Source organism: Rutilus rutilus (assembly GCF_951802725.1).
Source record: "Rutilus rutilus genome assembly, chromosome: 16".
Classification (NCBI taxonomy): domain Eukaryota; kingdom Metazoa; phylum Chordata; class Actinopteri; order Cypriniformes; family Leuciscidae; genus Rutilus; species Rutilus rutilus.
In genome coordinates, this window is record NC_140224.1 from 4105613 (window position 1) to 4131747 (window position 26135).

Consider the following 26135-nt stretch of genomic DNA (forward strand, 5'->3'; position numbering starts at 1 on the left):
AGAACACTAACTTCAAAGCTGCATTGTTTGCAATGCAGGAAAGTAGAGTATATTGTACATTTTAACATTGCAAGTGTATTGTTAATGGTTATTTGTGATTTAATAGCCTACTTATTCAAAACAAATGGCTAGAGCATGACATTAGATCGTGTCGCTGATATCGCAGAGTGAAGTAATTTCACCTTTAATGATGGCTCATTAAAGTTTAATAGTGGACAAGTGCAAGGTTTCTGAAATTAATGAAAATAAAAACATTCAAATATCTACATTGTAGATATAGTGGCCGCATTACTAATATATATATATATATTACAGATTTCACATTTAGATTTCATTAAATCATACAAAAGTGACAGTAAAAGATTTTTAGTTCAAAGAAATGCTCCTCTTTTGAACTTTCTATTTATCTAAGAATCCTGAAAAAAATGTATCACGGTTTCTACAAAAAGCAGCACAACTGTTTTCAACATCGATAATGATAAGAAATGTTTCTTGAGCAGCAAATTCGCATATGATTTCTGAAGGATCATGTGACATGAGAAAACAGTTATTTTAAATTGCAATAATACTTCACAATATTACTGTTTTTACTGTATGTTTGATGAAATAAATGCAGCCTTGGTGAGCATGCACGACTCCTGTTCAGTTCACACCTCAATGCACATCGCAGAGCCCTCTGTTACGGCACCATTTAGGGGATTGGTGATCAAGGTGGGCTAAAAGGTAACCCACAATGTTTTTACCTCCTAAGGTCTTGCCCATGCTGAAATGAAAATGGAGTCACTCATGCACTCTCACCAAGGCTGCATTTTCTATTCCGTTTTTGATGTGCACTGTTGCCGCAGCTCTGCATTATAATTCAGTTTGACGTGCACTATTGTGGACTCTAGAGAAAGGATTTAAAAAAAGCAAGAACAACAAACACCAGAAACAGCCCCTCAAGCCCGAACAAACTCCAAAAGAGCATTTAATGCAGGGTGATGGACTAACAGGGAAAGCCACGGTCATTTAGATCCAGTGGCACACAGGCCTAGTGTTCTGAATGCATCGAGAGATCTACACAAGGCAAGTCAAACCACAGCCGGAGGAGATGATGGAAAAATGAGATCAGACGCAGGATCATGACAGCCAGAGAGAGGATCAACCGTATTAGAATACTAATTTACTCACACAAATGTTTTAAAAGAACTTAAACCATACAGAAGGAAAGAAAGTGAGAGTCGATTATTAATGCATTGACTTAACTAGATCTAGTAGCATGGCAAGGAAATTGCTTTCTGCCTGAATAAATATTTGATGAGGCTCAACGGCAAACTAACTTCTCTTTTTTAAACATATCTGCATAATGCAATAGCTGAGACCATGACAGCAAGCCCACACAGGTTAAGACGGGCCTTTTGTGTGTGAGTAGAAGCAATTCTACCGGTCAACAGGATCTATTGTGAGAAGATTGATGTGAGAACCCGTGTGTGTGTGTGTGTGTGATTGTACCTGTGACGCAAGCCTCCTCATGGCCTCCTCCTGTCTCCTCCTCATTTCTGGAGTTCCAGGGCAACTTCCTCCCAGTGTACCATGGGAAGGCTGCGGCTGTGTGAGAGGGATGCCTTCTCCATCTGACCACACACACGAAAACAATGACTTATATTTAACACAGGATGATTGGAATAACATGCCTGTAGCGACATTTCTGCAAAATAATATCACGTTGCTTCTTGAGTGTTCCGCGGCACTCTCAAAGTGAAACGTCCAGTGAGTTCAGTTTTATCCAAAACAGATGAACGTGAATCTGGCAATGTTTTATTACCATTGATGTTGTTAGCATTGCGACAGTTCAGTTGAAGTTAAGGTTAATTCTCTATTGTGTTCGACAAACCTACGCTAAACCTAACTGATAGTGTTAACAATATAGCAAATGTGAGATACAAACACATTTGCTGATGCAAATAATGCCATACCAGGTGAGCTACAGGGCAAGTTTACTACGTCAGAATAGTCATATACGTATGGAGCTGGTTATGTGATGCAGTCTCAGAAAATAAAGTACAAAAGCTGTCACTGGGGCTTTATCCTTTCAAACACACAAAAAAAATGCTGGATTGTTTTAACCCAATTTTGGGTCAAATATGGACAGACCTAGCCTGGATGCCAGCCGAACTTAGTCACGCCCACAACATTTTTAGGTCGGGAAGTTCGGTCTGGACTCGATCCGTTGAGGAGCTATTATGCCCGAACCAAAGCTGTTCGGACCAATCAAATTGTCAGGGCGGGCTTTATACGATGATGGACAGATGAGCAACGGTAACGTAATCATCCACGTCACCAAAGAGCGCTTGGGTTGAATATGTTTACAACAAAGATGACTGCCGCTGGAGAATTGAGATTTCACACTTACAAATAAGTCAGATAGAATAAATGCATATTTGGCGTGCTGTCCGAGGAGTGGGCCCCGGGCTCGGTATTCGGCCCGAACCCAAAGTACTCCCCCCGTATTCCTGACTGTGGAAGAACAAGCCGAGAGTGAGTGGAGGGATGCTGAAAACTGTCAAGGAATGTTTGGTGAGTTGACAGAGTGAATACATATATGCTTCCTCTCATGCTGATAGGGTAGACCTGGTAATTGTTTGATGACAAGTTGATTGGATTGATTATTTGCACGTGCTTCTCCCGAACTTTGTTTGTGTAGATGTGTAGATTCCGCCATCGCGTCTGTTATAGAAGATATCGACAGCGCATTCATTTTAAAAGAGGAACAGAGAACCGCGATCAAAGCATTTGTCGATCGGAAACATGAATGAAGAACATACGTCACTTACTCCGTTGCTCTGATTGGTTGTAGGTCTATCCAATTGAGTGCAGAGGCATTTTCCTTCCTGGTTCGGTTGAAGCACGCCCCATAATCACAGCCCAATGGAGCAGATCAGACTCACATTCTGACTAGAATCTGAGTATGACGACATCAGGGTAGGACAAACCCAGCCGTTGGGTTACATTTTTAACCCAATGTTTAAAACAACCCAGCATGTTTTTTTTTGAGTAAAAGGTACTAATATGCACCCATTAGGGGTAAATAAGGTCCCAATATGTACCCTTTGAAAAGGTACCGCCCCAGTGACAGCTTTTGTATCTTTTTATCTGAGAGTGTAGCATTGTTTAAGGAACTGCACAAAAATAAGTCTTTATTAATCGATAATCTGCCTCTGTAGACATAATTTGTGTGAAAGGGAATAAAAGTTGTTGGTGTTTTTCTGCCTTTAGTGTTCATTTCAGCTGGAAACTGCAGTGAATTGTGTGTTAAGGAACATCTTTGCAGAAATGTAGGTAGAGGTGAGTTTTTGCAATGAACATGTTGATTATATAATATTAATTTTGATTAGGTTACACACTCCCTGCCTGAATTAGCTTTAGACAAGTATTGAACAGAAACACTGCGGCTGACAGACAGCATATGAAGTTTGGTCAGTACTCTTAAACCTTACGTTTTGGCGAGGCCTGCGGGCTGTCGGAGGCGATCTGTCGCATGCGGTTGCCATGGCAGCTGAGCGCCACGAGGCGTGAGATGATGGCGGTCTTGCCGTAGCCGATGTTGCCCACCAGAACCACGCCGCGATTGGTGCCGGAGTGGGCGGAGCCGAGGTAGGCGTCGATCTCCTGGAAGAGCCAATCACGGCCAGTGAACACCGAGTCCATGGTGATGCTGGGCACCTCGAAGAGCAGCGGCTTCAGAGCGATGTCCTGCAGTCTGTATGGAGCGAATCGCACTGGGGATGGAGAGGAAGTATAACAAATTATGAATATCTTATGATAATATACACTCACATACGCATGCACCCTCTCAAAACTCACAAACACACACAAATAATCCAAATGCATTTACAACAGACACGTACACTCACAGAAAGACACATCTAGGGCCCTATGATTTACCTTGAAAGCCAAAGTGGAACTAGGGAAAAATCTATAATATTCATAAAAAATATGGCAATGTTATGTTGTTGTATTGATGAGAATTGTAACGTTTTCTTTTGACTAATCATATGATTAATTTTTTTTATTTTTAAATAAATGTTAAAATAAATATTTTACATTTTAATTATAATATTTAAATAAATATAAAAATGTAAATAAATGTTACAATTTTGAATACATTTTTTTATATATATTTTTTTTACTAAATTGTCTTTTCATGAAAAAATGTGGATAATTATTATAAATAATAATATATTATATTATAATGCATATATTCTATGTACATAAAATATATATTTTTTATATAAATAACCTATTATCACTAAAAATATAATTAATATAATATAATATGATATAATATCATTTAATTTAATTTAATATCATTTAATATAATATAATACACTGCCCCTTTTTTTGGATGCAAATAGGCAAATGCTTGGCCAGATCTAGACCAAAAATTGATGCACCTCTTGATGGAAATCAATGTTGTGATGTTATTTCCATCAATGTTTGCTCAAGATCTTGTTTTGTCAATGCAAGAGTCCAGCACTCTGTGAAGTCTCCTCCAGCACATCCCAAAGACTTTAGATTTAGATTTAAGGTCTGGACTCAGACGAGCTGATTTCATGTGGGAAAATGATTCTTCATGCTCCTCACAACTATTCTTTCACAGTTTGAGCCTGATGAATCTTGACATCATTGTCCTGGAATATGGCCATGATCCTACATCCTATCCTACATGGTTGTTTAAGAAATGAAAAGCTACACGCCATTTAGGGTTAGAAGAACTGTTGCCAAAAGATAACATGCAAGAAACATTATAATATAATATAATATAATATAATATAATATAATATAATATAATATAATATAATATAATATAATATAATATAATATAATATAATATAATCGCTAACAAAAGTTTGGGAAAATTAAGCATAAAATAAAATAAATTTTATTTTTTAAAATTTAAAATTTATAAATTTAAAATTTAAAATTTCCCATGTTTCAACATCTACCAGACAACTAATTCATCCACATCACAAAATACAGAACGACACAGCAGTTCCAGAAGATCACACACAACTACAGTTTCACACAGTACAGAAGGACAGAGATCAGCCTGTGCAGGAACACACACTTACGTGACTGTGACTGTGACTGCCAGGCATGACTGTTAGCGGAAGCTGAGACACACACAGACAGGCGACAGGAGAGAGAGAGAGAGAGAGAGAGAGAGAGAGAGAGAGAGAGAGAGAGAGAGAGAGAGAGAGAGAGAGAGAGAGAGAGAGAGAGAGAGAGAGAGAGAGAGAGAGAGAGAGAGAGAGAGGGAGAGAGGGAGAGAGAGAGAGAGAGAGAGAGAGAGAGAGACAGACAGAGAGAGAGAGAGAGAGAGAGAGAGGGGAGAGAGAGCTTACACTTAAAAAGCAAATCAATCAAAATAAAAAAATCTGCATTGAGTGAGGACTTCAGGTGAGACGAGGAAACGTGAGGATGTAAGAGACGGTTTATAGGGAAAAAACATCATTTTCCACAATTATGATTACTGGCTAAGTACATTAAGTCACATCTGTGCATTAAAAGTGCCACTTTCATGTTCTTAAGATCTCAAGATCCAAAGTTTACACTTGTTAAGTGGCAAATGCAAGTAAATGAAGGTTTTGTAAATGGTGACAGTGATAGTCTGACCATCAAAGACATGCCTGTCTCCTGCTCGGGTCTTTCACAATGAGTCAATAAGGGGACACAAATGATATTTTCTATTTATTTGAGGTAAGACACATTTATGCCTGATCAATTAAAACTGACCTAATTAATAATAATTAGCCTAGCGGTCCTGTCTGATTTGCTGAAAGGCAAGTAACTGATTGCCTGAACTTTCACACTTCTTCATCAACACCAAATGTGCTTCTTTTAATTCATATCAACAAGTATGAAATATTAGGTCAAGTACACTTTGGGGTACATGTACCACGGTAAAAGAATATGATAATCAAACATTACAGTGGTTTTTGATACCATTACTGTAACATAGTACAGGTAGAAACAGCTGAACACACACCTGAAGACACGCTGGATAATTGTCAGAGAACTTCTCTCACACACAGGACAATCATGATGACTAGAGATAGTGTTGCATTGAGAGGGGTGACACACAGTAAAGTTATGTAGTTATGTTCATTTAAAGGAATGTTATGTGTTTAATACAAGTTAAACTCCATCGACCGCATTTGTGGCATATTTTTGCCAGAGAAAAAAAAATCAATTCACCCCTTTTTTAATTGTTCGCCGTTCAAATATAGTACAAAAGTACAAAAATTTTCTCTTCTGTATTTCAAAGTTTAGGGTCAGAAAGATTTTTGTCTTGAAGGAAATGAATACTTTTATTTGGCAAGGACACATTAAATTGATCAAAATTGACATTAAAAACATTTATAAAGTTACAAAAGGTTTCTATTTCAAATAAATGCTGCTCTTTTGAACTTTCTATTCTTCGAATAATCATAAAAAAATGTTTCTTGAGCAGCAAATCATCATATTAGAGTGATTTCTGAAGGATCATGTGATACTGGAGACTGGAGTAATGATGCTGAAGCTTTAAACACAGGAATAAATTACATTTTACAATATATTCACATAGAAAACATTTAAAATGGCAATAATATTTAGCAATATTACAGTTTTACTGTGGATATTTATTTTATTAAATTTTTTATTACTGTAATATTTTTTGATTATGACTGTTTTTGCTTGGTGAGCAGAAGAGACTACTTTTACAAACATTAGAAAATCCCTAAACTTCTGAAAGGAATTTCATCTTAACTGGTTTAATCTGATTGTGAGTTATAAATATTTTTGCAACACAACATTCGATTCGTTTTTTTTTTGCTTAACTAATTTATCAAATGTGAATTTTAATGTTTGTTGTTGCCTTGTTAATTCCATTATAATTATATAACAATTTCTAGTTAGTGATTGAGTGTGTGTGTGTGTGTGTGTGTGTGTGTTAGTTGCTGTCAGGACGATGGCTCCTCGCGGCTCTGTTTAATAATAATCCGTATCATATCATGAGAGTCACCTTAGCATTCTCTCTCCTGATCGCGAACCGGATGCAGTGAGCTATTTTAATTATTCACCAGGTGAGAGTGGCTCACCAGACCAGCAGGCGTGTGTGTGAGTGTGTGAGTGTGTGTGTGCGTCCGGGGAAACGGAGGATTCGAGGTCACGCCAAGGCCCTGGATTCCTCATTAGCTGATGAAGATAAAGCGTGTGTGCTGGGATGTGTCCTCCTCACCCAGTGGACATCCACAGAGGTCTGTTAAATCAGTTTCTCCTCTCTTTATACGAGCATGTTTAGCACTCAAAAAAGATTTAGCCCCTAAATTTAAGATTTATGCATTTAAATTGCATATCGTTGCTGTAGGGCAGAAACCTTGTATCTCCATATTTCGTCATTTTTATTTCTTTTCGTAAATCAACTATATTAGTCGGCCTTCACATCTTTCTGTGGGTTTTGCAAAAGCTTAACCAATGAAAAGTATTACAAAGAGCTTGTGGTTTAACCTCGTAACTTCATTGGATCCTGTCTCTATCGTGAATGAAGTTGACATACAGTTTGTACAGTGCAGTGTTTTCTTTACTCAAGAAATATATATATATCAACAGTAATGTTTTATGTATTTGAGGAGTGGAGAAGAGTGTCGAGTCACAGCCAGTCCTGTCTTTAATAGCCTGTGCGTAGCAGTTTCGTCCGGCTAGATATAAAGCTTTTGGAGATGTGAGGTTACTGCCCCACAGTGACGATATAACAATGTCCATCCATTAGGATTACACAGTTTTAACATAAATGAACTAATAAACTTAATGTGATGCATATTAGTTAGACATACATAAATTAAACAGGTAAGATTTCTGCACTCAAAAAACATGTCATAGTTTATTTGAACCATTATTGTCTTATTAAATTGCATCTATTTGACTTTATTTAAAGAATCTGTAACACTTTAGTTTCGGGTTCAATTCTCACTATCAACTAGTTGCTTATTAGCATGCATATTAGCTAGAATACTAGATATACTAGAATATTAGCTGTTTATTAGTACTTATAAAGCACATATTAATGCCTTATTCTTCATGACCATATTCTACATCCCTTAATCACCCAATAACTAAACTTAACTACAGCCTTAATAACTATTAATAAGCAGTAATTAGGAGTTTATTGAGGCTAAAGTCTTAGTTAATAGTGAGAATTGGACCCTAAATGATTAGAATCAGCATAAATGCGTTCATTGTAAAACCATAAAGAAGTAAGAACTGTGAAACAAGAAATATTCAGCTAGTTAACATGTATGAGATTGAAACAAATTGGATTTATTGATGATAAATATATAAAGCTGGTTTTGTCTATTTAAAATACTTCCAGTTTATTAGACCTATTACAGAAATCTTACCGGTTTCATTTATGTATGACTGACAAATATGCATCATATTACACGTTCATGTTAAAACTGTGTAATCCAAATGGATGCAAATTTTATATGCAATTAAAATACATAAATCCTACATTTATGCATACAATTTTTTGAGTGTAGAGGTTAAACGCAGCGTCTCAGTCGACACACAGATATTAAAGGGAAACAATTCTGTCAGTAATTACTCTCCCTCATGTTGTTCCAACCCCGTAAGACTTTCGTTCATCGTCGGAACACAAATGAAGATATTTCTGATGAAATCTGAGAGCTGTCTCACTCCTTCATTCTTCTATGTAATCGATATCTGCCATCCCAGAAAAGTTAGTAAAGACATCGTTAAAATAGTCCAAGTGACTACAGTGGCTCAACCTTACTTTACATTTTCTTCTGTGTTCCTCTGAGTGAGTTCACGTAGTGTAACAGCGCAGCGCTTCTGGGTTGTACGTCAGAACGGAGGCTCACTATTGGCCAGCATCACTCACATGACCAGCGTCGGCCAATAGTGAGCCTCCGTTCTGACATTCTAACTCACTCAGAGGCCCACACAGAAGAACATGAATAGCTGAATAAAGTCGTTATTTTTGTTGTTTTTGGCGCACAAAAAGTATTCTCGTCGCTTGATAAACTTAAGGTTGAGCCACTGTAGTCACTTGGACTATTTTAATGATGTCTTTACTAACTTTTCTGGGATGGCAGATATCGATTACCTATGGAGGAGTGAGACAGCTCTCAGATTTCATCAGAAATATCTTAATTTGTGTTCCGAAGATGAACGAAGGTCTTAAGGGGTTGGAACAACATGAGGGAGAGTAATTACTGATACATTTTTGGGTGAACTAACCCTTTATCACACAGAGACAGAGGGCAGATGGGGACGCAGCCCTGCCTTCAGCACAAACACTCGTAGTGGGACTCGATGAGACAGAGGAGGAACAACGGCGCCAGAAGAATGAGAGAATGAGGCTAAACGCTGGTCTATGGACACTTTTTGACATCAAACCAAATGTATTTGTGAGTTGGCATCCATGCACAGGATCAGGGTGATATAAATCAAATCTAAGCGACTGGACACACTATACGGGCTGATGCTCACCTCGCAGGTCCGGCCCGGAGCGTCCCGAGGACGAGTTCTGACGGGGCATCCGCAGGGAGGTGCGCAGGGGCGCGTGTCTCTGCTCATCCAAATAGGCCAAGTCCTCCAGGTGGGCCGAACTGGTGGCTAATGGGACAGAAGACACATAATGAGAGGAGTTCATCTAAGCCAAGCATTATTATTACTCGTTAAAACTTGGGTACATTGTACAGTGATGCTTACAAACAGTTTGTCACATCCGCGTTTTCTTGAAATGCACAGAATCTGATCAAATCCCAGATTCATAGTACAAAGTGACAGGGTGGAGATGATCACAGTGGCTTCTAAATAATCCTTTTCCGTTGCCCACAAAAACACTGATTAAATCCGGATGAGGGAGAGAGAAGGTTTGAAGCTGCCAATGTGAACACCACACTTATCCGTCTTTCCAGGACTGTCCGTTTTGGTGCAAAATCGTTCCAAGCCTCTGTCTAAACTCTTGTGGTGGAACTTCTCCATTTCAGTCCTAGTGTGTTGTATAACAAAGACTAGTTTTGCTCTGACTGGACTGAACGTGTGCGCATGCATGAGGGCTGACTGGAGATGACTGGGAATCATGAGCTGGGAAAGAACGCTTCTGTATATGGGGTGAGCGCAGCAGCTGGGAATTTTGGGGAGGGGTTTTGAAGTGGAGTCAGAGCGGCTGACAGAAAGATCCTGAGGACGGGAAGAGGACGGGAAGAGGACGGGATTGGTGTGAGGAGGAGCCGGGTGGATCCTGCCAATGTTACTAGCAATTAGTGAAACCAGTCAACAAGGCAATTATCTGCTGTTATTATTTACTCCCTGTCATATCTTTATTAACCCATATGCCGTTAATATGTATTTCTGGAGGAAGTAAACATTTTGAAGAATCTTCTCATAGATCTTTTAATAGTTGCGGCTATCGAGCTCCAAAAAGGAAAAATAAATAAATTTAATTTAACACAAAACAAAAACACTATACACAAAATAAAAGTATAAAATATGATGCAGGTTTGACGTGAGAACAGCGTTTGATGTTGTTGATGTCCAACCTGTGCCATAAGTGGAGTACTTGTTAACAAGTCGTACACTTGTAGGATTTATTAAAAAAAAAAATAATAATAATAATAATTCACAGAAATTTGCACAAATTTCACTAATAATTACAATGGAACAGCAAGTAACAGTAAATGTGAAATTTTGAAGAACTAAGTTATTTTTTTGTAAAACACTCCAATGATCGTCGTTTTTATTTACGATTTCGAAAAATCTTTTATTACAGCGTATGGATCATAGATATAGCCTATAGATGCTGCGTCTATGGGCCGCTATACGTAAGCCGTCCGCCATATTGGAACGGTCAAAGCAAGTCATATTTTTAATCATATTTTCATTGTATCTATATGTAGGAATCATGACAGGCCTAGTCAATACTGTAGCTCAAACCCATCTGAGACTCAAAGCACACGTCTTTTCAGAGGCAGTTTGTGTTATTTTCAGTTCAGAGGTTATTTTTGACAGGACATGTTCCACAGCGCTTTACAGGATGACTTTGAGCGAGTGGATGTGTTATTGTGAGTGCATCAGATGAAATAGAAGAAAAAAAAAAACATTTTGAAATTGATTTTGGGTGTGCTTTTGTGTGTTATCATGTGTGCTTGTGTGTATACGACCAGACAGCCTTGTTCTGAGATAATACTTTGAAATTGAGTTTGAGTTTGTTGAAAATGTGTGTGTGTTGTATGCAGTGCCACAGGTGCATCTTATTCCAGGAAACTGCAGGTGGACGAATTTGAGGTTCTGTTTTCAGTGAGACTGGAAAACAAGCAATTACAGCAGATTTAGAGTTGAATTAAAGACGCTCCGTTCTCGCGAGGACCTTCCAGGGCATTACAATCCAGCTGAGTCAGGTTGAGATGCCCTTATTGGACCAGTTAGAGTCTCATTACGCAATAAGGGAAATTCAAATGCAATAGAAAGGAATCCGGCCAAACAACACAGCCTGACTTCACTCAGCCTGAGTTAAATGGATAGCTCACCTAATAATGAAGGTTTGGTCATAATTTACTCTCCATCATGTCATGGAACATGGAACAGAAAAGAAGATATCAGGCCGACATTGAGAGTAAATAGAGACTAGGGCTGTCAAGCCCCCAAAAATGTCAACACACTATCAAAACGTAGTCCATGCAAATTGTACACTATACTAAAAGTAATCTGAAGCCATTCAATAACTTTATGACAATAATGATGTACCTCAAAGCACCATATTTAAACATACACTACTGTTCAAAAGTTTGGGGTCGGTACATTTTTGAAAGAACTCATCAAGGCTGCATTAAAAATACAGTAAATCAGTAATATTGTGAAATATTAATACGATTGAACATTTATTCCTGTCCTCCAGTCTTCAGTCACATGATCCTTCAGAAATCATTCTGTTGATTTGCTGCCCACGAAACATTTCTGATTATGGTCAATGTTGAAAACCGTTGTGCTGCTTCATATTTTTGTGGAAACCGCGATACATTTCTTATTGCAGGATTCTTTGATTAAAAGAAAGTTCAAAAGAACAGCATTTATGTGGAATAGACATTTTATGAATGTCTTTACTGTTAAATTTGGATCAATTTAATGTGTCCCTGCTGAACAAAAGTATCTTCTGTTAAATCTCATATGGCATTTCGATGGTTTGGAATAAAGTGCAAATAAAGTCATTTGAATGTCATTTTTGGAGCTCAACAGCCTCAGTCCTCATTCCCTTTCATTGTATGGAAAAGAGCAGCCAGGACATCCTGCTAAACCTCTCCTTTTGTGTTCCACGGGCGACAGGGTTTGGAGTGATTCGAGGGAAAGTAGACGACGTCAGATGTTCTTTTTTTATGTGAACTAGCCCTTTAAGCTCAGGTTTATATTGTGTTACGTCACGCCCGCATCCCCATTCTTTCTTTTCATTCTCTTCTAGAAACCTGTAATTAGAACACTCACATGTCTTCAGTATCTCTCCTTTCAGCTACACTCCACAACATTACATAATCTACAATCTGCACTCCTCCGGTCCCATTCACACCTCCTCAAGTCCCCGGTTTCTCCGTTCCTCAGATGAGATCGAGCTGGTAAAGCCTGCAGCTTTGATCTCCTCAGCCAATCCACAGCCAGCATTCTCGTCTTATCTTCATCTCTCTCGTTCCACTTCTCACCTATAATCCCTTACCTTACCATTATCATTACACCTATTTTTCTTTCTTCCACCTATTTTTCTTTTTCTCTATCCTCCGTTTTATTCATTCCTGGTTACATCATTTGGGTTGATATTGAGTATTTCTCTCTCTCCTTTTCACTGAGATCATCACTTACCTCAGTACATTATTTATATCATTGCCCTTTCATCTTTTTTTCAGACATTCATTTTTTCCTCCTACACATCTCTCGTTCGGACTGGATATGTTTTCTAAGCAATTATGAAGCGAGGATTACATATTCAGATATGGATGATCTCTGCACACTGCAAACAATTATTTTCTAACTCAGTATTTTTGTAATGTTTTTCTGTACAAATATCTAAACATTCTTAATTCAGAATACGTTTACTTGAAAAGCAAAATAACTTAAAAAGGACCTAATATTCCCTTGATTTAGTTTTGGGGCTCTACTAGAATAGGTTTTCATTCTTGAATGTTCAAAAAACACATTATTTTCCTCATATTCTCCATCGTTGCAGCTCCTCTCTTCCCAGGCTGTCAGTAACGCTCTGTTTAGTTCCTGTCTCTATGAAGCCCCGCCTTCTGAAAAGCACACGGTGCTCTGATTGGTCGGCTGGATCAGTGTGTTGTGATTGGTCAAGCTCTTCGAGCGTGTTTGGGAATGTCCCGCCCCTTACCATAACCGCCAGTTTAACACACTACTAACTAACTCAACCAGGCCCCGCCCCTTTATTCTGCATATTCATTATTTAAATGAGGAATATTGTGACGTGTTCGTTCCCGGAAGAAACTCAAGACTACAATGGAGGCGTTTCAGGGAGTTCAGAAACACTGACACTGATATGAAGAATAACTCCCGCTGGAAGGACTTTTTCATGCTCTGTTTGACATTACACACTAAAAGAGTTTTGAACATGTATAATAGCATAGGTCCTCTTTAAGATATTTAAAACATTTATCAAAATGAAGTGAGTTCATGCTTAAGGCAAGACGAAACAATTGGGGTAAGAAAAATGTACTTGTTAACTACCCCAACGACTGATATTTTTTCTTGTTTTATGCATAAACTTATTTTTGAACTTACATTTTGATACATTTTCAGTAAACAAGACTTAATATATTAAGCCATTTTGATTCTCAATTAAATGCATCTTGATTTCAGAATTTGTACTAGAAAACAAGACAAAAATTCTGAGGAAGAATATCATTTTTGCAGTGTAGTTTTTACATCTAATGCTCGTAGGAAGGCCAAAACCGTTCGGAGAAATCTGTGAACACACTCTCATTACTGTGTCTTCATCCTCTTGTTATGTTCGACGGGATCCCAGCAGCCATCCATTTTCAAAAAAAGAATCTAAATACAAAGTGAATGTGGGCTGACAATTTCAGCTTTGGTTAATTCAGCAATGGGAAAAAGATGAAAAGAAGAGTTAAGAAATAATCTAATCGCAGTCACAGATATTCCAAACCGTTCTCCAAAAAACTGAAGGCAACTTGCTCGGTAATTTTTACTGTGAGTGCTTGACAAAAACAAACATGTTCGGACGAGTTTAAAATCACAAAGCGAACCTCCTCTGGAAAAACTAGTCTTTAATCTCTGATTTCTCTTACTAATGGCATCTTACAGCGCTCAACTCTCCTCTCGGAGGCCGATGGGAGTCTACAAACACGCATTAGTATTACTTCAGCTTGCTTGGATACTATTAGATTACATTAAGCCAGCGTTACTACAGGCTCAGCATTGAAGAGACATCCAGACGGCCACCGTGGAGATTTGCCTCATTGTGATTCTGACTGACTGATGTAAAAGACACGTTACGATACATGTTTAATGAGTACATCTGCTCCCATGATCCCTAGCAGCACTGCCCGCACTGAATAAACAATCATCGCTGTCTGTGACCTAGACAAACTATTTCCACAATTCACCCTCATGTCATGTCAAACCTGGGGGACTTTCTTCCTTCCTTTTTTTTTTTAAAACACCCTGGACGCTTTATTCCGTATAGTGAAAGTGAACGGTGACTGGAGCTGTCAAGCTCGAAGTTGACAAAAAAACACAATGCAAATATAATAAAAAGTCCTCTATGCGACTCATGTGCTATATTGCAGGATTTATGAAGCCATATGATAACTTTGTATGACAGACAGACTGATAAGTCATATATGGAGGTTGTAATAAGTTTTAAATCACAAGAACCAATGGCATTTGGTATCAAATGGTGTCGACATGCCATTTTTTCAAAACATCAGTGGAAGGAAACATTAAGGACCGAATGAATAATGACTTCATCCACATCTCTGTGATGATTCCTGTCTTGTCTTGTGTGGACTTTAGTTATTTCCTGTTCTGTGTCATGTTTTGTAGTCCTTTGTAGTTTTTCTAGTTTATTAGTATCCCCAGGTGTTTCTGATTAACCACGCCCCCTTGTTATCTTGTTTAGCTTGTTAGTCTCTGTATTTAAACCCTGTGTCTTGTTTCAGTGTTTGTGCTGTTCCCTATGTCGTTTGTGCTGTTCCCTATGTCGTTTGTGCTGTTCCCTATGTCGTTTGTGCTGTTCCCTATGTCGTTTGTGCTGTTCCCTATGTCGTTTGTGCTGTTCCCTATGTCGTTTGTGCTGTTCCCTATGTCGTTTGTGCTGTTCCCTATGTCTGAGTTTTTGAGTCTGTCTAGTCTTTAGTTTATTTAATAAAAGTACTACTGCTGCATTTGGATCCTGCGTCCTTCTATGTTCCAGCCTGCCACGTTACAATCTCATTTGACCATCAAGTCATACTGACCAACTGCAATGCTAATTTTAAGGTGTTTTTGTCATTTTGGAGCTTGACAACCCCAGTCCCCATTGACATTTTATTATAAAGGAAAGAGCAGCCAGGATATTCTTCAAAATACTTCACTTTTTGCATAAAGCAAAATGTCATGGATGAGACAGAACTGCCATTTTTGTTTTAATTTTCCTTCTAACGGTGGATTTATTGGTATAACGGTATATTGGTAAATTAATCTATAGATCTTCTGTGGCCTTACGGTAAGATCTTACGGATTTATGAATGAACGACTCGTTTTAAAATCTTCCCGGTCTACTGACATTTAATTATGACTCTGCAATAAATAAATCCACAATCCAATATGACAGCGATGCCATAGAAATATACAGGGCTACAAGTTCAAACACAAAATTCTAAAGATGGCTTGTTTCTCTGCCGCATAAGCTCTATAGATCACACAGACCAACTGGCATACACATCAGTCAAATGATTGTTAGGCTGCATACATTAGGTCAACTGAAGCCAGGAACACTTCCCGTAACACCCGATGTACTTGTTACATTAAAGGAAGAATGGCATTTATGCTAATATTAGTCTGTCTGTCTCATCTTTATACCGATTTATACCCACCATCTACTTTTATACAGATGGTGGACCTGTGCCTGACCAAAACCCATCCCTGAATGTCAGCAGAGACCGTGTCTACAAGACAATCCCCTGTGAAGGCCTCGTCGACATGACAGACATCATCACAGATCCTCAAAGACCACGAGAATCAGACAGGTCCTCCACACAGACCTGTGACCTGTGATGAATCTGATCTTCAAGCAAAAGCTCCTGGATGAATATTTGAACGATCCCGATCCCGATCTGAATTCTGACCTGAATCATGATGACACAGTGTTCGTTCAGAGGAGGCCAGAGGAGAACGGGTTTTTTCTCCATTCTGTCTGCTGATGCAGTTTGGGTTCCTCTGGCTTGGGGACGCTTAATAGTCAACAATATTACTGATCTGACTTCACTGACGCTGTTGCATGAGAACTGAACTGAGCTGGACGATGACATCACGTTTTGCAGACTAATTTAATAATTGACGATCTTTACAATGGACCTGAATCAACACTGAACAGACTTCACCAACAAAAACAATAGACTACTAAATGACTAAATTACAAATAAAATGACTAAATGACTAAATTACATTTTTTTACTAAATTACAAACAAAACATTAATGACTGTAAATGCATGACTTCAGAAATCTTTGAATACAGTAGTGGCCAAAAGTGATGTCCGGCCTATCACTGACACATGAAACATGACAAATTGTGCTTCAGACATCATTTTTGGCCAAGCTGTCATACAAAGAAATTATGAACACATGATAAAAACAAGAGAGAACCAATGAAATAATAATAACTGATTATGTTGTAGTCAGTTTATGCTTTTTCCTGTCAGCTTTTAAAAAATATATATGTATTTCTTTGCATAGTAAAATAAAACCTGAAGCTGTTTGCCTTTTTTTGCCAAATAAAGTTGTCAGTTAAACACCTTAACCAAGTTTAGTGTTTTATTCTTCCTTCATATTTTTCGAACTTGTAGCTTGTAGTAATTTTTGAGCTTAAAAACAGCAGTATTTATTCACTTTATTATATGAAAGGGGTGGCCAGGATATTCACCTTTTTTGTTATTAAGAATAAATTCATATGGGTGTGAAAAATCACGAGGATGAGTAAATAATGACAGACCTGCCATTTGTGTCTTAACGTAATATGACAAATATTCTGGCACAATAAAAAGAATAATTCATCTTTATATTATAAAGTATATTTTCCAGACCGTTCTAAACAGCTTGCCACAGTCAGATTTGAAAAACGGTTAATGCCGCTGCCAGGGTTGGATGGTTTTTCAGAGCAACTGCATCACTTCTGATCAGTGAGCGTGAATACCAGCCGTTTTCTCCATTAAGAAATAATCTTTTATATCACTTGCCCTTTTGAGAGCCACTTTCTTTTGAGATAACCATAACTCACTTCTCTCTCTCTCTCTCTCTCTCTCTCTCTCTCTCTCTCTCTCCTAAAAAAGATTCTTCTCATAAACACAACAATGCTGATTACTTGGACAATAACACAATCAGCCAGCAATGAAGAGGCGCTGTGTTATATAAGCGACATATCAACATAATCAGACAGATTTAGCTTTTACTTCAGGGAGCGCTATTCCAGAAGACTCATCATTATTGCCGCTATTAGACGCCTCTTATCTCCTGTTAGCGCCACCACGGCAGTGCAGAGCTAAAACATATAGTTTATGACCCGGGCTGATTCCATCACTAACTGCTATTTGATGGCAATGAGTGGCTGTGAGTGAACACACTTGTATGATTGAGTTGAACTGGAAATGCACTGAAGAGGGAGACTGAAGCTGGAATGGTGTCACCGGATTGGACAGTGGAGAGTGCATTAACCTGTGAGCCATTCATAATGAATCAACAATGCCTTTTAAATTCCTCATGAATAAAATATGAGGAAGTTGAATGACATTTAAAGACATTTAACTTCTCAGAACGAATTACCCATAGAAATGTGGGCTATTTAAAACAACCACAACAAAGTAATAGATTATGTATTATTAGAATTGTTATTAGAATTATGTCAATTGAAATACTCAAAAATTGTATAGGTTGCTTTTTAAATAATTAATGTTTATAGGTTGCATCAAACATTTATTTACATTAAATGTATTGTAAATTTATTTATATTATTAATGTTTGTATATATATATATATATATATATATATATATATATATATATATATACAGTGCAATGCATAAGTGAATACACCCATGCTAAAGTTGACTAAAAAGAGGAATAAAAAATCATCTTTTGGAAATTGAACTTAATGCCTTAATTAAAAAAATTAGGAAAAATCCAACATTGGCATGGTTTTATTTCAGTTAGCCTAATAGCTGGTTTGATTTGCATTGAGAGACGATCTTATGGAGTACTCCATGCCAATCTCTAGGTATGGTGAAGGCTATGTGATAATGTGGGGCTATTTTAATTCCATGTATCCTGGATCCATGAAGTAACTGGCCTTTAAAAATAAAAATCTGCCTGCCTCTATGGGAATTTAACATAGGGGTGTCCAGACTTATGCACCATGTATTTTAAGGAAGAACATTTATTTATTTACGATACATTATTCATTCACAAAGAAAATTGGTGTCCTTAAAGGTTGGATTTTTCCTCATTTTTTTAATTAAGGCATTAAGTTCAATTTCCAAAATATGATTTTTTATTCCTCTTTTTAGTCAACTTTAGCATGGGTGTCTAAACTTATGCATAGCACTGTATATATATATATATATATATATATATATATATATATATATAGACATATAGACATATAAAATAAGTGCGATTTTATAGGTTGCATTTCAAGTATTTTTTATTAGTAAATTATTGTAACATTAATAATAAATACTACAACAATAATACATTATAAATAAGTGTAAATAAGTGCAACCTATAACATTTTTACGTATTTTATGAATATTTCATTAATTCTCATTTTATGAACAAAGCAAACCTTAAAGGGTTAGTTCACCCCAAAATGAAAATTATGTCATTAATGACTCTCCCTCATGTCGTTCCAAGCCCGTAAGACTCATCTTCGGAACACAGTTTAAGATATTTTAGATTTAGTCCGAGAGCTTTCTGTCCCTCCAATGAAAATGTATGTACGGTATACTGTCCATGTCCAGAAAGGTAATACAGACATCATCAAAGTAGTCCATGTGACATCAGTGGCTCGATCTTAAGTTTATAAAGCGACGAGAATACTTTTTGTGCGCAAAAAACAACAGAAATAACGACTTTATTCCACTATTCATTTCCTTCTCTCTGGGCCTCGAGTTAGTTCACGTAGTGTAACTGCGTAGCGCATCTGTGTTGTACGTCACACGCATCACACATGACTAGCGTCGGCCAATAGTGAGCCTACGTGTGACGTACAACCCAGAAGCGCTACGCAGTTACACTACGTGAACTCACTCGAAATGAATAGTGGAATAAAGTCGTTATTTCTGTTGTTTTTTGCGCACAAAAAGTATTCTCGTCGCTTTATAAACTTAAGATTGAGCCTCTGTAGTCACTTGGACTACTTTGATGATGTCTTTATTACCTTTCTGGACATGGACAGTATACCGTACATACATTTTCAATGGTGGGACAGAAAGCTCTCGGACTAAATCTAAAATATCTGTGTTTCGAAAATGAACGAAAGTCTTACGGGTTTGGAACGACATGAGGGAGAGTCATTAATGACATAATTTTCAGTTTTGGGTGAACTAACCCTTTAAACAGAACACCTGTTCTTGTGTGTTTTGTTGTTGTTTGACTTTTTCCTTTCATATTTCCTTTCATTCAAATTCAAATTCAACTTCCTGTTGTTTGTGGTTAAAGGTGCACTATGTAACCTTTGGTCCTCTAGCGGATGAATAAGTTTATCATATTGCTCATAAAACATATAGAGATGTAACCAGTTGAAATGGAAAGGATCTCAAGCTGACTAGCTGAAGACGTTACTTTACCAATTAATGGACACGGTACTTCCTTGGAAATAAATTACAGTACAGCAGCTACAACAACAACAATAGGTTTCATGAAATAAGCCTTCACAATAGATAATGCTTTACAATGAACTCTCTTAGAAAGCTTCATGTGGAAATTTATCTCATCAATAAAATACCTTCACAGCGTTTACCATCTCAACGTCGCTTTTACACCATTTCAAATCCCTCAGTTCTCGCCGTCTCCGAAAAGCCAAGCAATGTTGATTCTTGTTTTATTACGAGCTCTATCGGATTCGCCAATTTCGCGCGAATAGCATCCTGCTCTGTCTAAAATACAACATCCTTACCATGGTGAATCAGGGTAAGACAAAAACACGTTTTGAAAGAAGGACTGATAGTGCATTGACTCATTATTTACATCACAAAGTTGCTAAGTCAAACTTTAATTCAATTCAAATCCAAAAGTCATGAACTGTAACAGATCTAATGCTTATAATCTGAATGTTTCCCAGTGATCAACATGACATTCATGATTTGTGTGCTTGGGATTTGCCAAAGGAAGCTGTTCCCAAAGCAGTGGGATTGTTATGTGCATCGAGTGGCACAACAGGAAATCACAATCATGATTGATAAAGAGATAGAATGAACAAACATCCATTAACAGAGGAGGCGGGGCTTAAGACTCACCTGCCACTGAGTTGGGGCGGGGCATGAGGTAGAGTGGGGTGGGGTGAGAGGAATAGTGGGCGGAGCCCGGCTCAGGGATCTTGTTGAGGCTGTAGGTGGAGGCGGCCATGTTCTCGTCCACACGGTACAGGCTGGAGTCCAGTGTGGATCTGTGTGAGTGCCAGAGCTTCAGGCTGCTGCCTCGAGAGCCATCGCCGTGCTTCCCGCTCCTGTCCACCGGCTCCGAGTAACTGGTCAGGGTGGCTGGGAAAAGAGGCAGGATGAAAAAGAGGAGCTGTCAAGATTTGTGCTTCTTACAGTTCAAGGTTTTTTTTTTTTTGTGCAAAATTGTGACAAGAAAATCCTGTTAGAAAGGATAATTTCCCTGGAGGAGCTGGATTTGAATATACTGTATGAAAAGTGATTGCAGCAATTAAGCTCTTGCAGAACCGCTCAGTTTTGCAAGCATCATTCGGATTGACTTTCATTGCATTATCTTAAGATATGTGTGAAAAACACAGCTTTAGAGCCTAAAAAATATTGCTAGCACTTCATTAAGGTTCCATTTGTTAACATTTGTTAACTACAATACTTCACATGAACTAACAATAATAAATATTTCGAACGCATTTATTAATCTTAGTTAATGTTAATTTCAACATTTACTAATACATGAATAAAGTGCCCTATTATGCCATTTTAAAGGTGGTTTTGGAGTCTCCTACAACAGGTTTACAAGCATCCAAGGTCAAAAAACACTTTAATTTTCTCTGAGTCTGAAAACGGTTCGTTCAAAGATTCAGTCTCTCTAAAACCTCTAAAACTGCTCTGATTGGTCAGACGGCCCAGTCTGCTGTGATTGGTCGACCTCTTACAGCGCATGTCAGAAATAAAACGCCTATCACCCTATCTGAATTTTAGCTCTTCCTCAGCACTTGATGTCAGTGATATGAACGATGGCGTCAGTTTTTCCATATCAATTCCAGCGTGAGACCTCATCCTTATGAAGTGCAGCAAAGACGCAAATGTCGACAACACAAACCAAACTCTTCCAGTCTCAGACTATAGCCTTCGAGGGCGGGTCAAAGTTAGACGTCGATCATCGGCAGCCAATAGACTGGCTTTATGCAAATTTGTTACATTGTTACGTAGGTTTGTAACAGGAAGTGAGACTGGAAGTGCTGACGAAAATCAAATGTTGTATCTGTTAATATTATTAAATGGACCTGAGCAAACAAGTGCTAACAATGAACAGCATTTAACTAGCATTAAAAAAGATTAATAACACATGTACTGTTCGTTGTTAATTATGGTAGTTATGTGTTACCATTACAAAGTGTTACCAAAAAAAACATTAAAGCTGAAGTGTGTCGTTTATGCACCACTAATAGCAGCAGCAAGTGGAATTGCATTTTTGCTTGAAAACAAGTGTATTATCTGAGCACTCGTAGTGCACTACACCTCATAGCGTTTTTTCAGTTTGAACACACTAATTCATAGTTCTCAGTGACAGGTGCAGAGACCCGGAGGGCCTGTCAGGTTCACATCTGTTTCAAGCATGAATATTTAGATCACATCTCAAAAGAAGAACAATTTGATGAAGTTATGGACACATATACAGCCTTCGCCACACTTAAACAGCAGACTATATTAAAACACTTGATGTGAAAAATGTATAACATGGCTTAATGCATTAAGACAGTGATATTAGAAGATTAAATTCAGTATACACTAGGGGTGAGGGAAACATATTGCAATATTTTGCAAGTGGATATTGTTTCGATGGGTGTCAAGTATCTTTTCAGGGCCTGAATTTTGGCGATTGCGAGAATTGTGCATAATTTTAACATAAGCTCCAGGCTTGTATTGTGGGAAACAATAATAATAAAAATGAAAAAGCGTGTGTAAATCGGTTCTACCGCATCTCTCTCTCTCTCTCATCTATAATGTTGCAAAATATCCTATTTCAAATAAATGCTATTCTAAAAATTTCAACTTTTGAACTTTCTATTCATCAAAAAATCCTGACCAAAAATGTATCACAATTTCCACAACTGTTTTCAACACTGATAATAATCAGAAATGTTTCTTGAGCAGCAAAGCATCATATTAGAATGATTTCTGAAGGATCATGTGACACTGAAGACTGGAGTAATTCAGCTTTGATGACAGGAATAAATTACATTTTACTATATTTTCAAATAGAAAATGATTATTTTAAATCGCAATAATATTTCACAACATTACTTTTTTTTTTTTACTGTATTAAATAAACGCAGCATTGGTGAGCAGAAGAGACTTCTTTGAGAAGCAGTAAACACTCTTACCGATGATGCCGCTGTCTCTGCTCTCCAGGGTGGACGAGGGGCTGGTGACGGGCTGTCCCGGGGCTGAGGGGAGAGTGGAGCAGGGACTGCAGGCCGGAGGAGAGGCGGTGCTGCTGGTCAGGGTGGAGCACGGACTCATCCTCCCGCTGGCTCCTAAACCCTGCACACACAACCAGTGTTGGGGTAACTCAGTACAAGTAAATTGAGTTACGTAACCAGATTACTTTTTCAAGTAACTAGTAAAGTAACGCATTACTTTTTCAATTTACAACAAAATATCGAAGTTACTTTTTCAAATAAGTAACGCTAGTTACTTTTTCACATTTGTGACCCTGGACCACAAAACCAGTCACATGTCGCACGGGTATATTTGTGGCAATAGCCAACAATACTTTGTATGGGTCAAAAGTATCGATTTTTCTTTTATGTCAAAAATCATTAGGATATTAAGTAAAGATCATGTTCCATGAAGATATTTTGTAAATTTCCTACCATAAATATATAAAACATTTATTTTTGTGAGTGAACGCAGCACAATCGTGAACATAAATGGACAACTTTAAAGGAGATTTTCTCAATGTTTCGATTTTTTTGCACGCTCAGATTCCAGATTTTCATATAGTTGTATCTCGGCCAAATATTGTCCTATCCTAACAAACCACACACCAATGGAAAGCGTATTTTATTCAGCTTTCATATTATGTATAAATCACAATTTCAGAAAATTGACCCATGTGACTGGTTTTGTGGTCCAGGGTCACATTTATTGACTGACAGCTCTCCTGTCCCCATGTTGAGAGAAATGTTGTGTGTGTGCGCTGTGTAAACATGATGCTTATTTTAGTTCTAGATTAAATGTGAACATGCATTTACTCATCTCACTTGCACAAAAACATTCAGTATTCCTCAGAATGAATAAAAAAAAAGTACAATTTAATCTCAGAATTTTACGCAAAACTTTTATAATTAACTATAGCCGCGTTTCCACCGCAGGAACTTTCCCCAGGAACTAGGAACTTTGGGCTGGTACTCGATGTGTTTACACCGCAGGAACCAGGGTCTAAATGAAGTTCCGGGTAAATATTTCCCCCTCCGATAGTCCCTGCTCATGAGGTAGTACTTTTTCAAAGTTCAGGAACTTTCAGGGGTGGGACTTGTGCGCTGCACAAGCTGATTGGTTGTGTTCACGCCGCATTTTGGTTGGATGACTCCACGCAGCATTTTCTTTATTTTTAACCTCCCTTTTAAAAAGTGGCTTCATGCAGTAAAGTTGTCTGTCTGCAAATATGGAATTTAATAAAAAAAACTGGGGGACTGGCGACGAGTTTCAGGCTTTATTATTTGGGTATTTGTGGAAGAGGAAACTTTCTGCGCGTTCGTCACAGCCATCTCACGGCCAATGTCCGCAATAGCTGATAACATACAATTATATATCTAACGTTAGCATTACGAGCTCTGAACACGCTTTATCAGTGCTCGTCTCTTTTCTGACACAGACTTAATATTAAAATTAAGTCATTATGTTTACACATTGTCATCTATTGCAAGGCAAACCATGTTACAAATTTACTATAACAGGATTGGAATAGCGCATTGAGGTTGGTAACAAACAACTATTTACAAGACTGTCACTATTTATGATTGATAGACGGGGTTCAGGCTTTTTTTAAGCGTATTTGCGCAAAAGGAAATTTTTGCGCGTTCGTCCCAGTCATCTCACAACATACCTTGTCTAATTTTATACGCATACGAGCTTTCTGAACACGCTTTAGTATCAGTGCTCGTCTATTTTGTTATGTTAATTACCTCGTTAGTAAACCAATAACTGCAGCACAGTTTGAATCTCCTCCATACTTATAAATGTGGCGCTCAAAACTGATTACTGTCCGTCGCAGACTGGGAGGAGCAGTTGCGCGCAGTTTACCTTCCCGGTACTTTAGACCGCGGTGTAAACGCAGAAAGCAACCGGTCTGGGGCAAAAAAGGTTCCTGGGAAAAAAGTTCCTGGGACAAATTGTTCCGGGTAATTTCGGTGGAAAAGCGGCTTATATTAAATTACACAAATATACTGTACTTAATCTCACTTTATCAACCAATGTCTTTGCTGCTGACCTTCAATGATCTAATTCAACCATACTAATAAGCAAAAATGTATTTAGATTATGCACTCTATTGTACACGCGTAAATATGCTTTTCCTTTAGCCTGAGGCTTATTCATTTCACTTTTGGTGTGAAAGGGTCTGCCAAAAATATTACTTTTTTTGTTATTATTATAAAACAAACAAGCAAGCCCAGCCCTGGTGAGAAAAAGTAACGCTACAGTAATGTAACGCAATTAGTTACTTTTTGGGGTAGTGGCGCAATATTGTAATGCATTACTTTTAACAGTAACTTTCCCCAACACTGCACATAACCTTTGCTCTCAGTGCGTGCCTGTGTTTGTAGCTGACCAATGAAGCCTGCCTCTCTCTCTCTCTCTCTCTCTCTCTCTCCGCCTCTGATGGGACGCAGTGGCGCTCAGTGACAGGCTGAGCCGGTGTCGGTTCGGGTCAGGTGGGCACTGAGGACCCGGGCAGGGCATGATGAAGCATGGCACGGTTAATCTGCCCACTCCCAACATTAACATCAAACGTCACAACAGGCAAAGCACCTCGCCTTAAAACCCTCACAACTACTTAAGGTCAGAGAGACAGTCCTCTCACACTCTCTCTCTCTTTCTCTGAGGTTATCCAACACTATATTTCTGATCCTGTTGTTTAAACCGTGCTTGTGGTGAAGCTCACGAAAGCACGCAAACGTGAGGGAAATTCTGAAAACTGCTGAATCAACAGAGCGGAATAGCAAAGAGGCTGTCCTTACATAATTCCCTAATTAGAGGTAAACTCATCTGAATGCCATATGTGTCCTCTTCTCTGCAGGAGGGAAAGATCATGCTTGAATAAAGCTGACACCTCAAAGAACAAGGGCTTTTTTACTGTGAAAACTGTGGACGTTTCTTTTTACTGCATCGTGATATTATTTTCATGACAATTAAAACTCTCCCACATACCAAATGTGG

The 26135-nt window shown here is 38.1% G+C and overlaps 1 protein-coding gene across 3 annotated transcripts in view; it reads right to left on the minus strand.

The window, feature by feature from the left end:
- tanc2b (tetratricopeptide repeat, ankyrin repeat and coiled-coil containing 2b) overlaps window positions 1-26135 on the minus strand; it is a 182472-nt gene that overhangs the window by 26171 nt on the left and 130166 nt on the right. For all 3 annotated transcript variants that reach the window (XM_084433525.1, XM_084433526.1, XM_084433527.1), the window contains 6 exons: window positions 23078-23237; window positions 20772-21014; window positions 9535-9660; window positions 5112-5153; window positions 3477-3758; window positions 1492-1613 (listed from right to left, as the gene is read on the minus strand). In XM_084433525.1, coding sequence (XP_084289651.1) covers window positions 1492-1613; window positions 3477-3758; window positions 5112-5153; window positions 9535-9660; window positions 20772-21014; window positions 23078-23237 — 975 coding nt within the window. The remainder of the gene's footprint in view (window positions 1-1491; window positions 1614-3476; window positions 3759-5111; window positions 5154-9534; window positions 9661-20771; window positions 21015-23077; window positions 23238-26135) is intronic.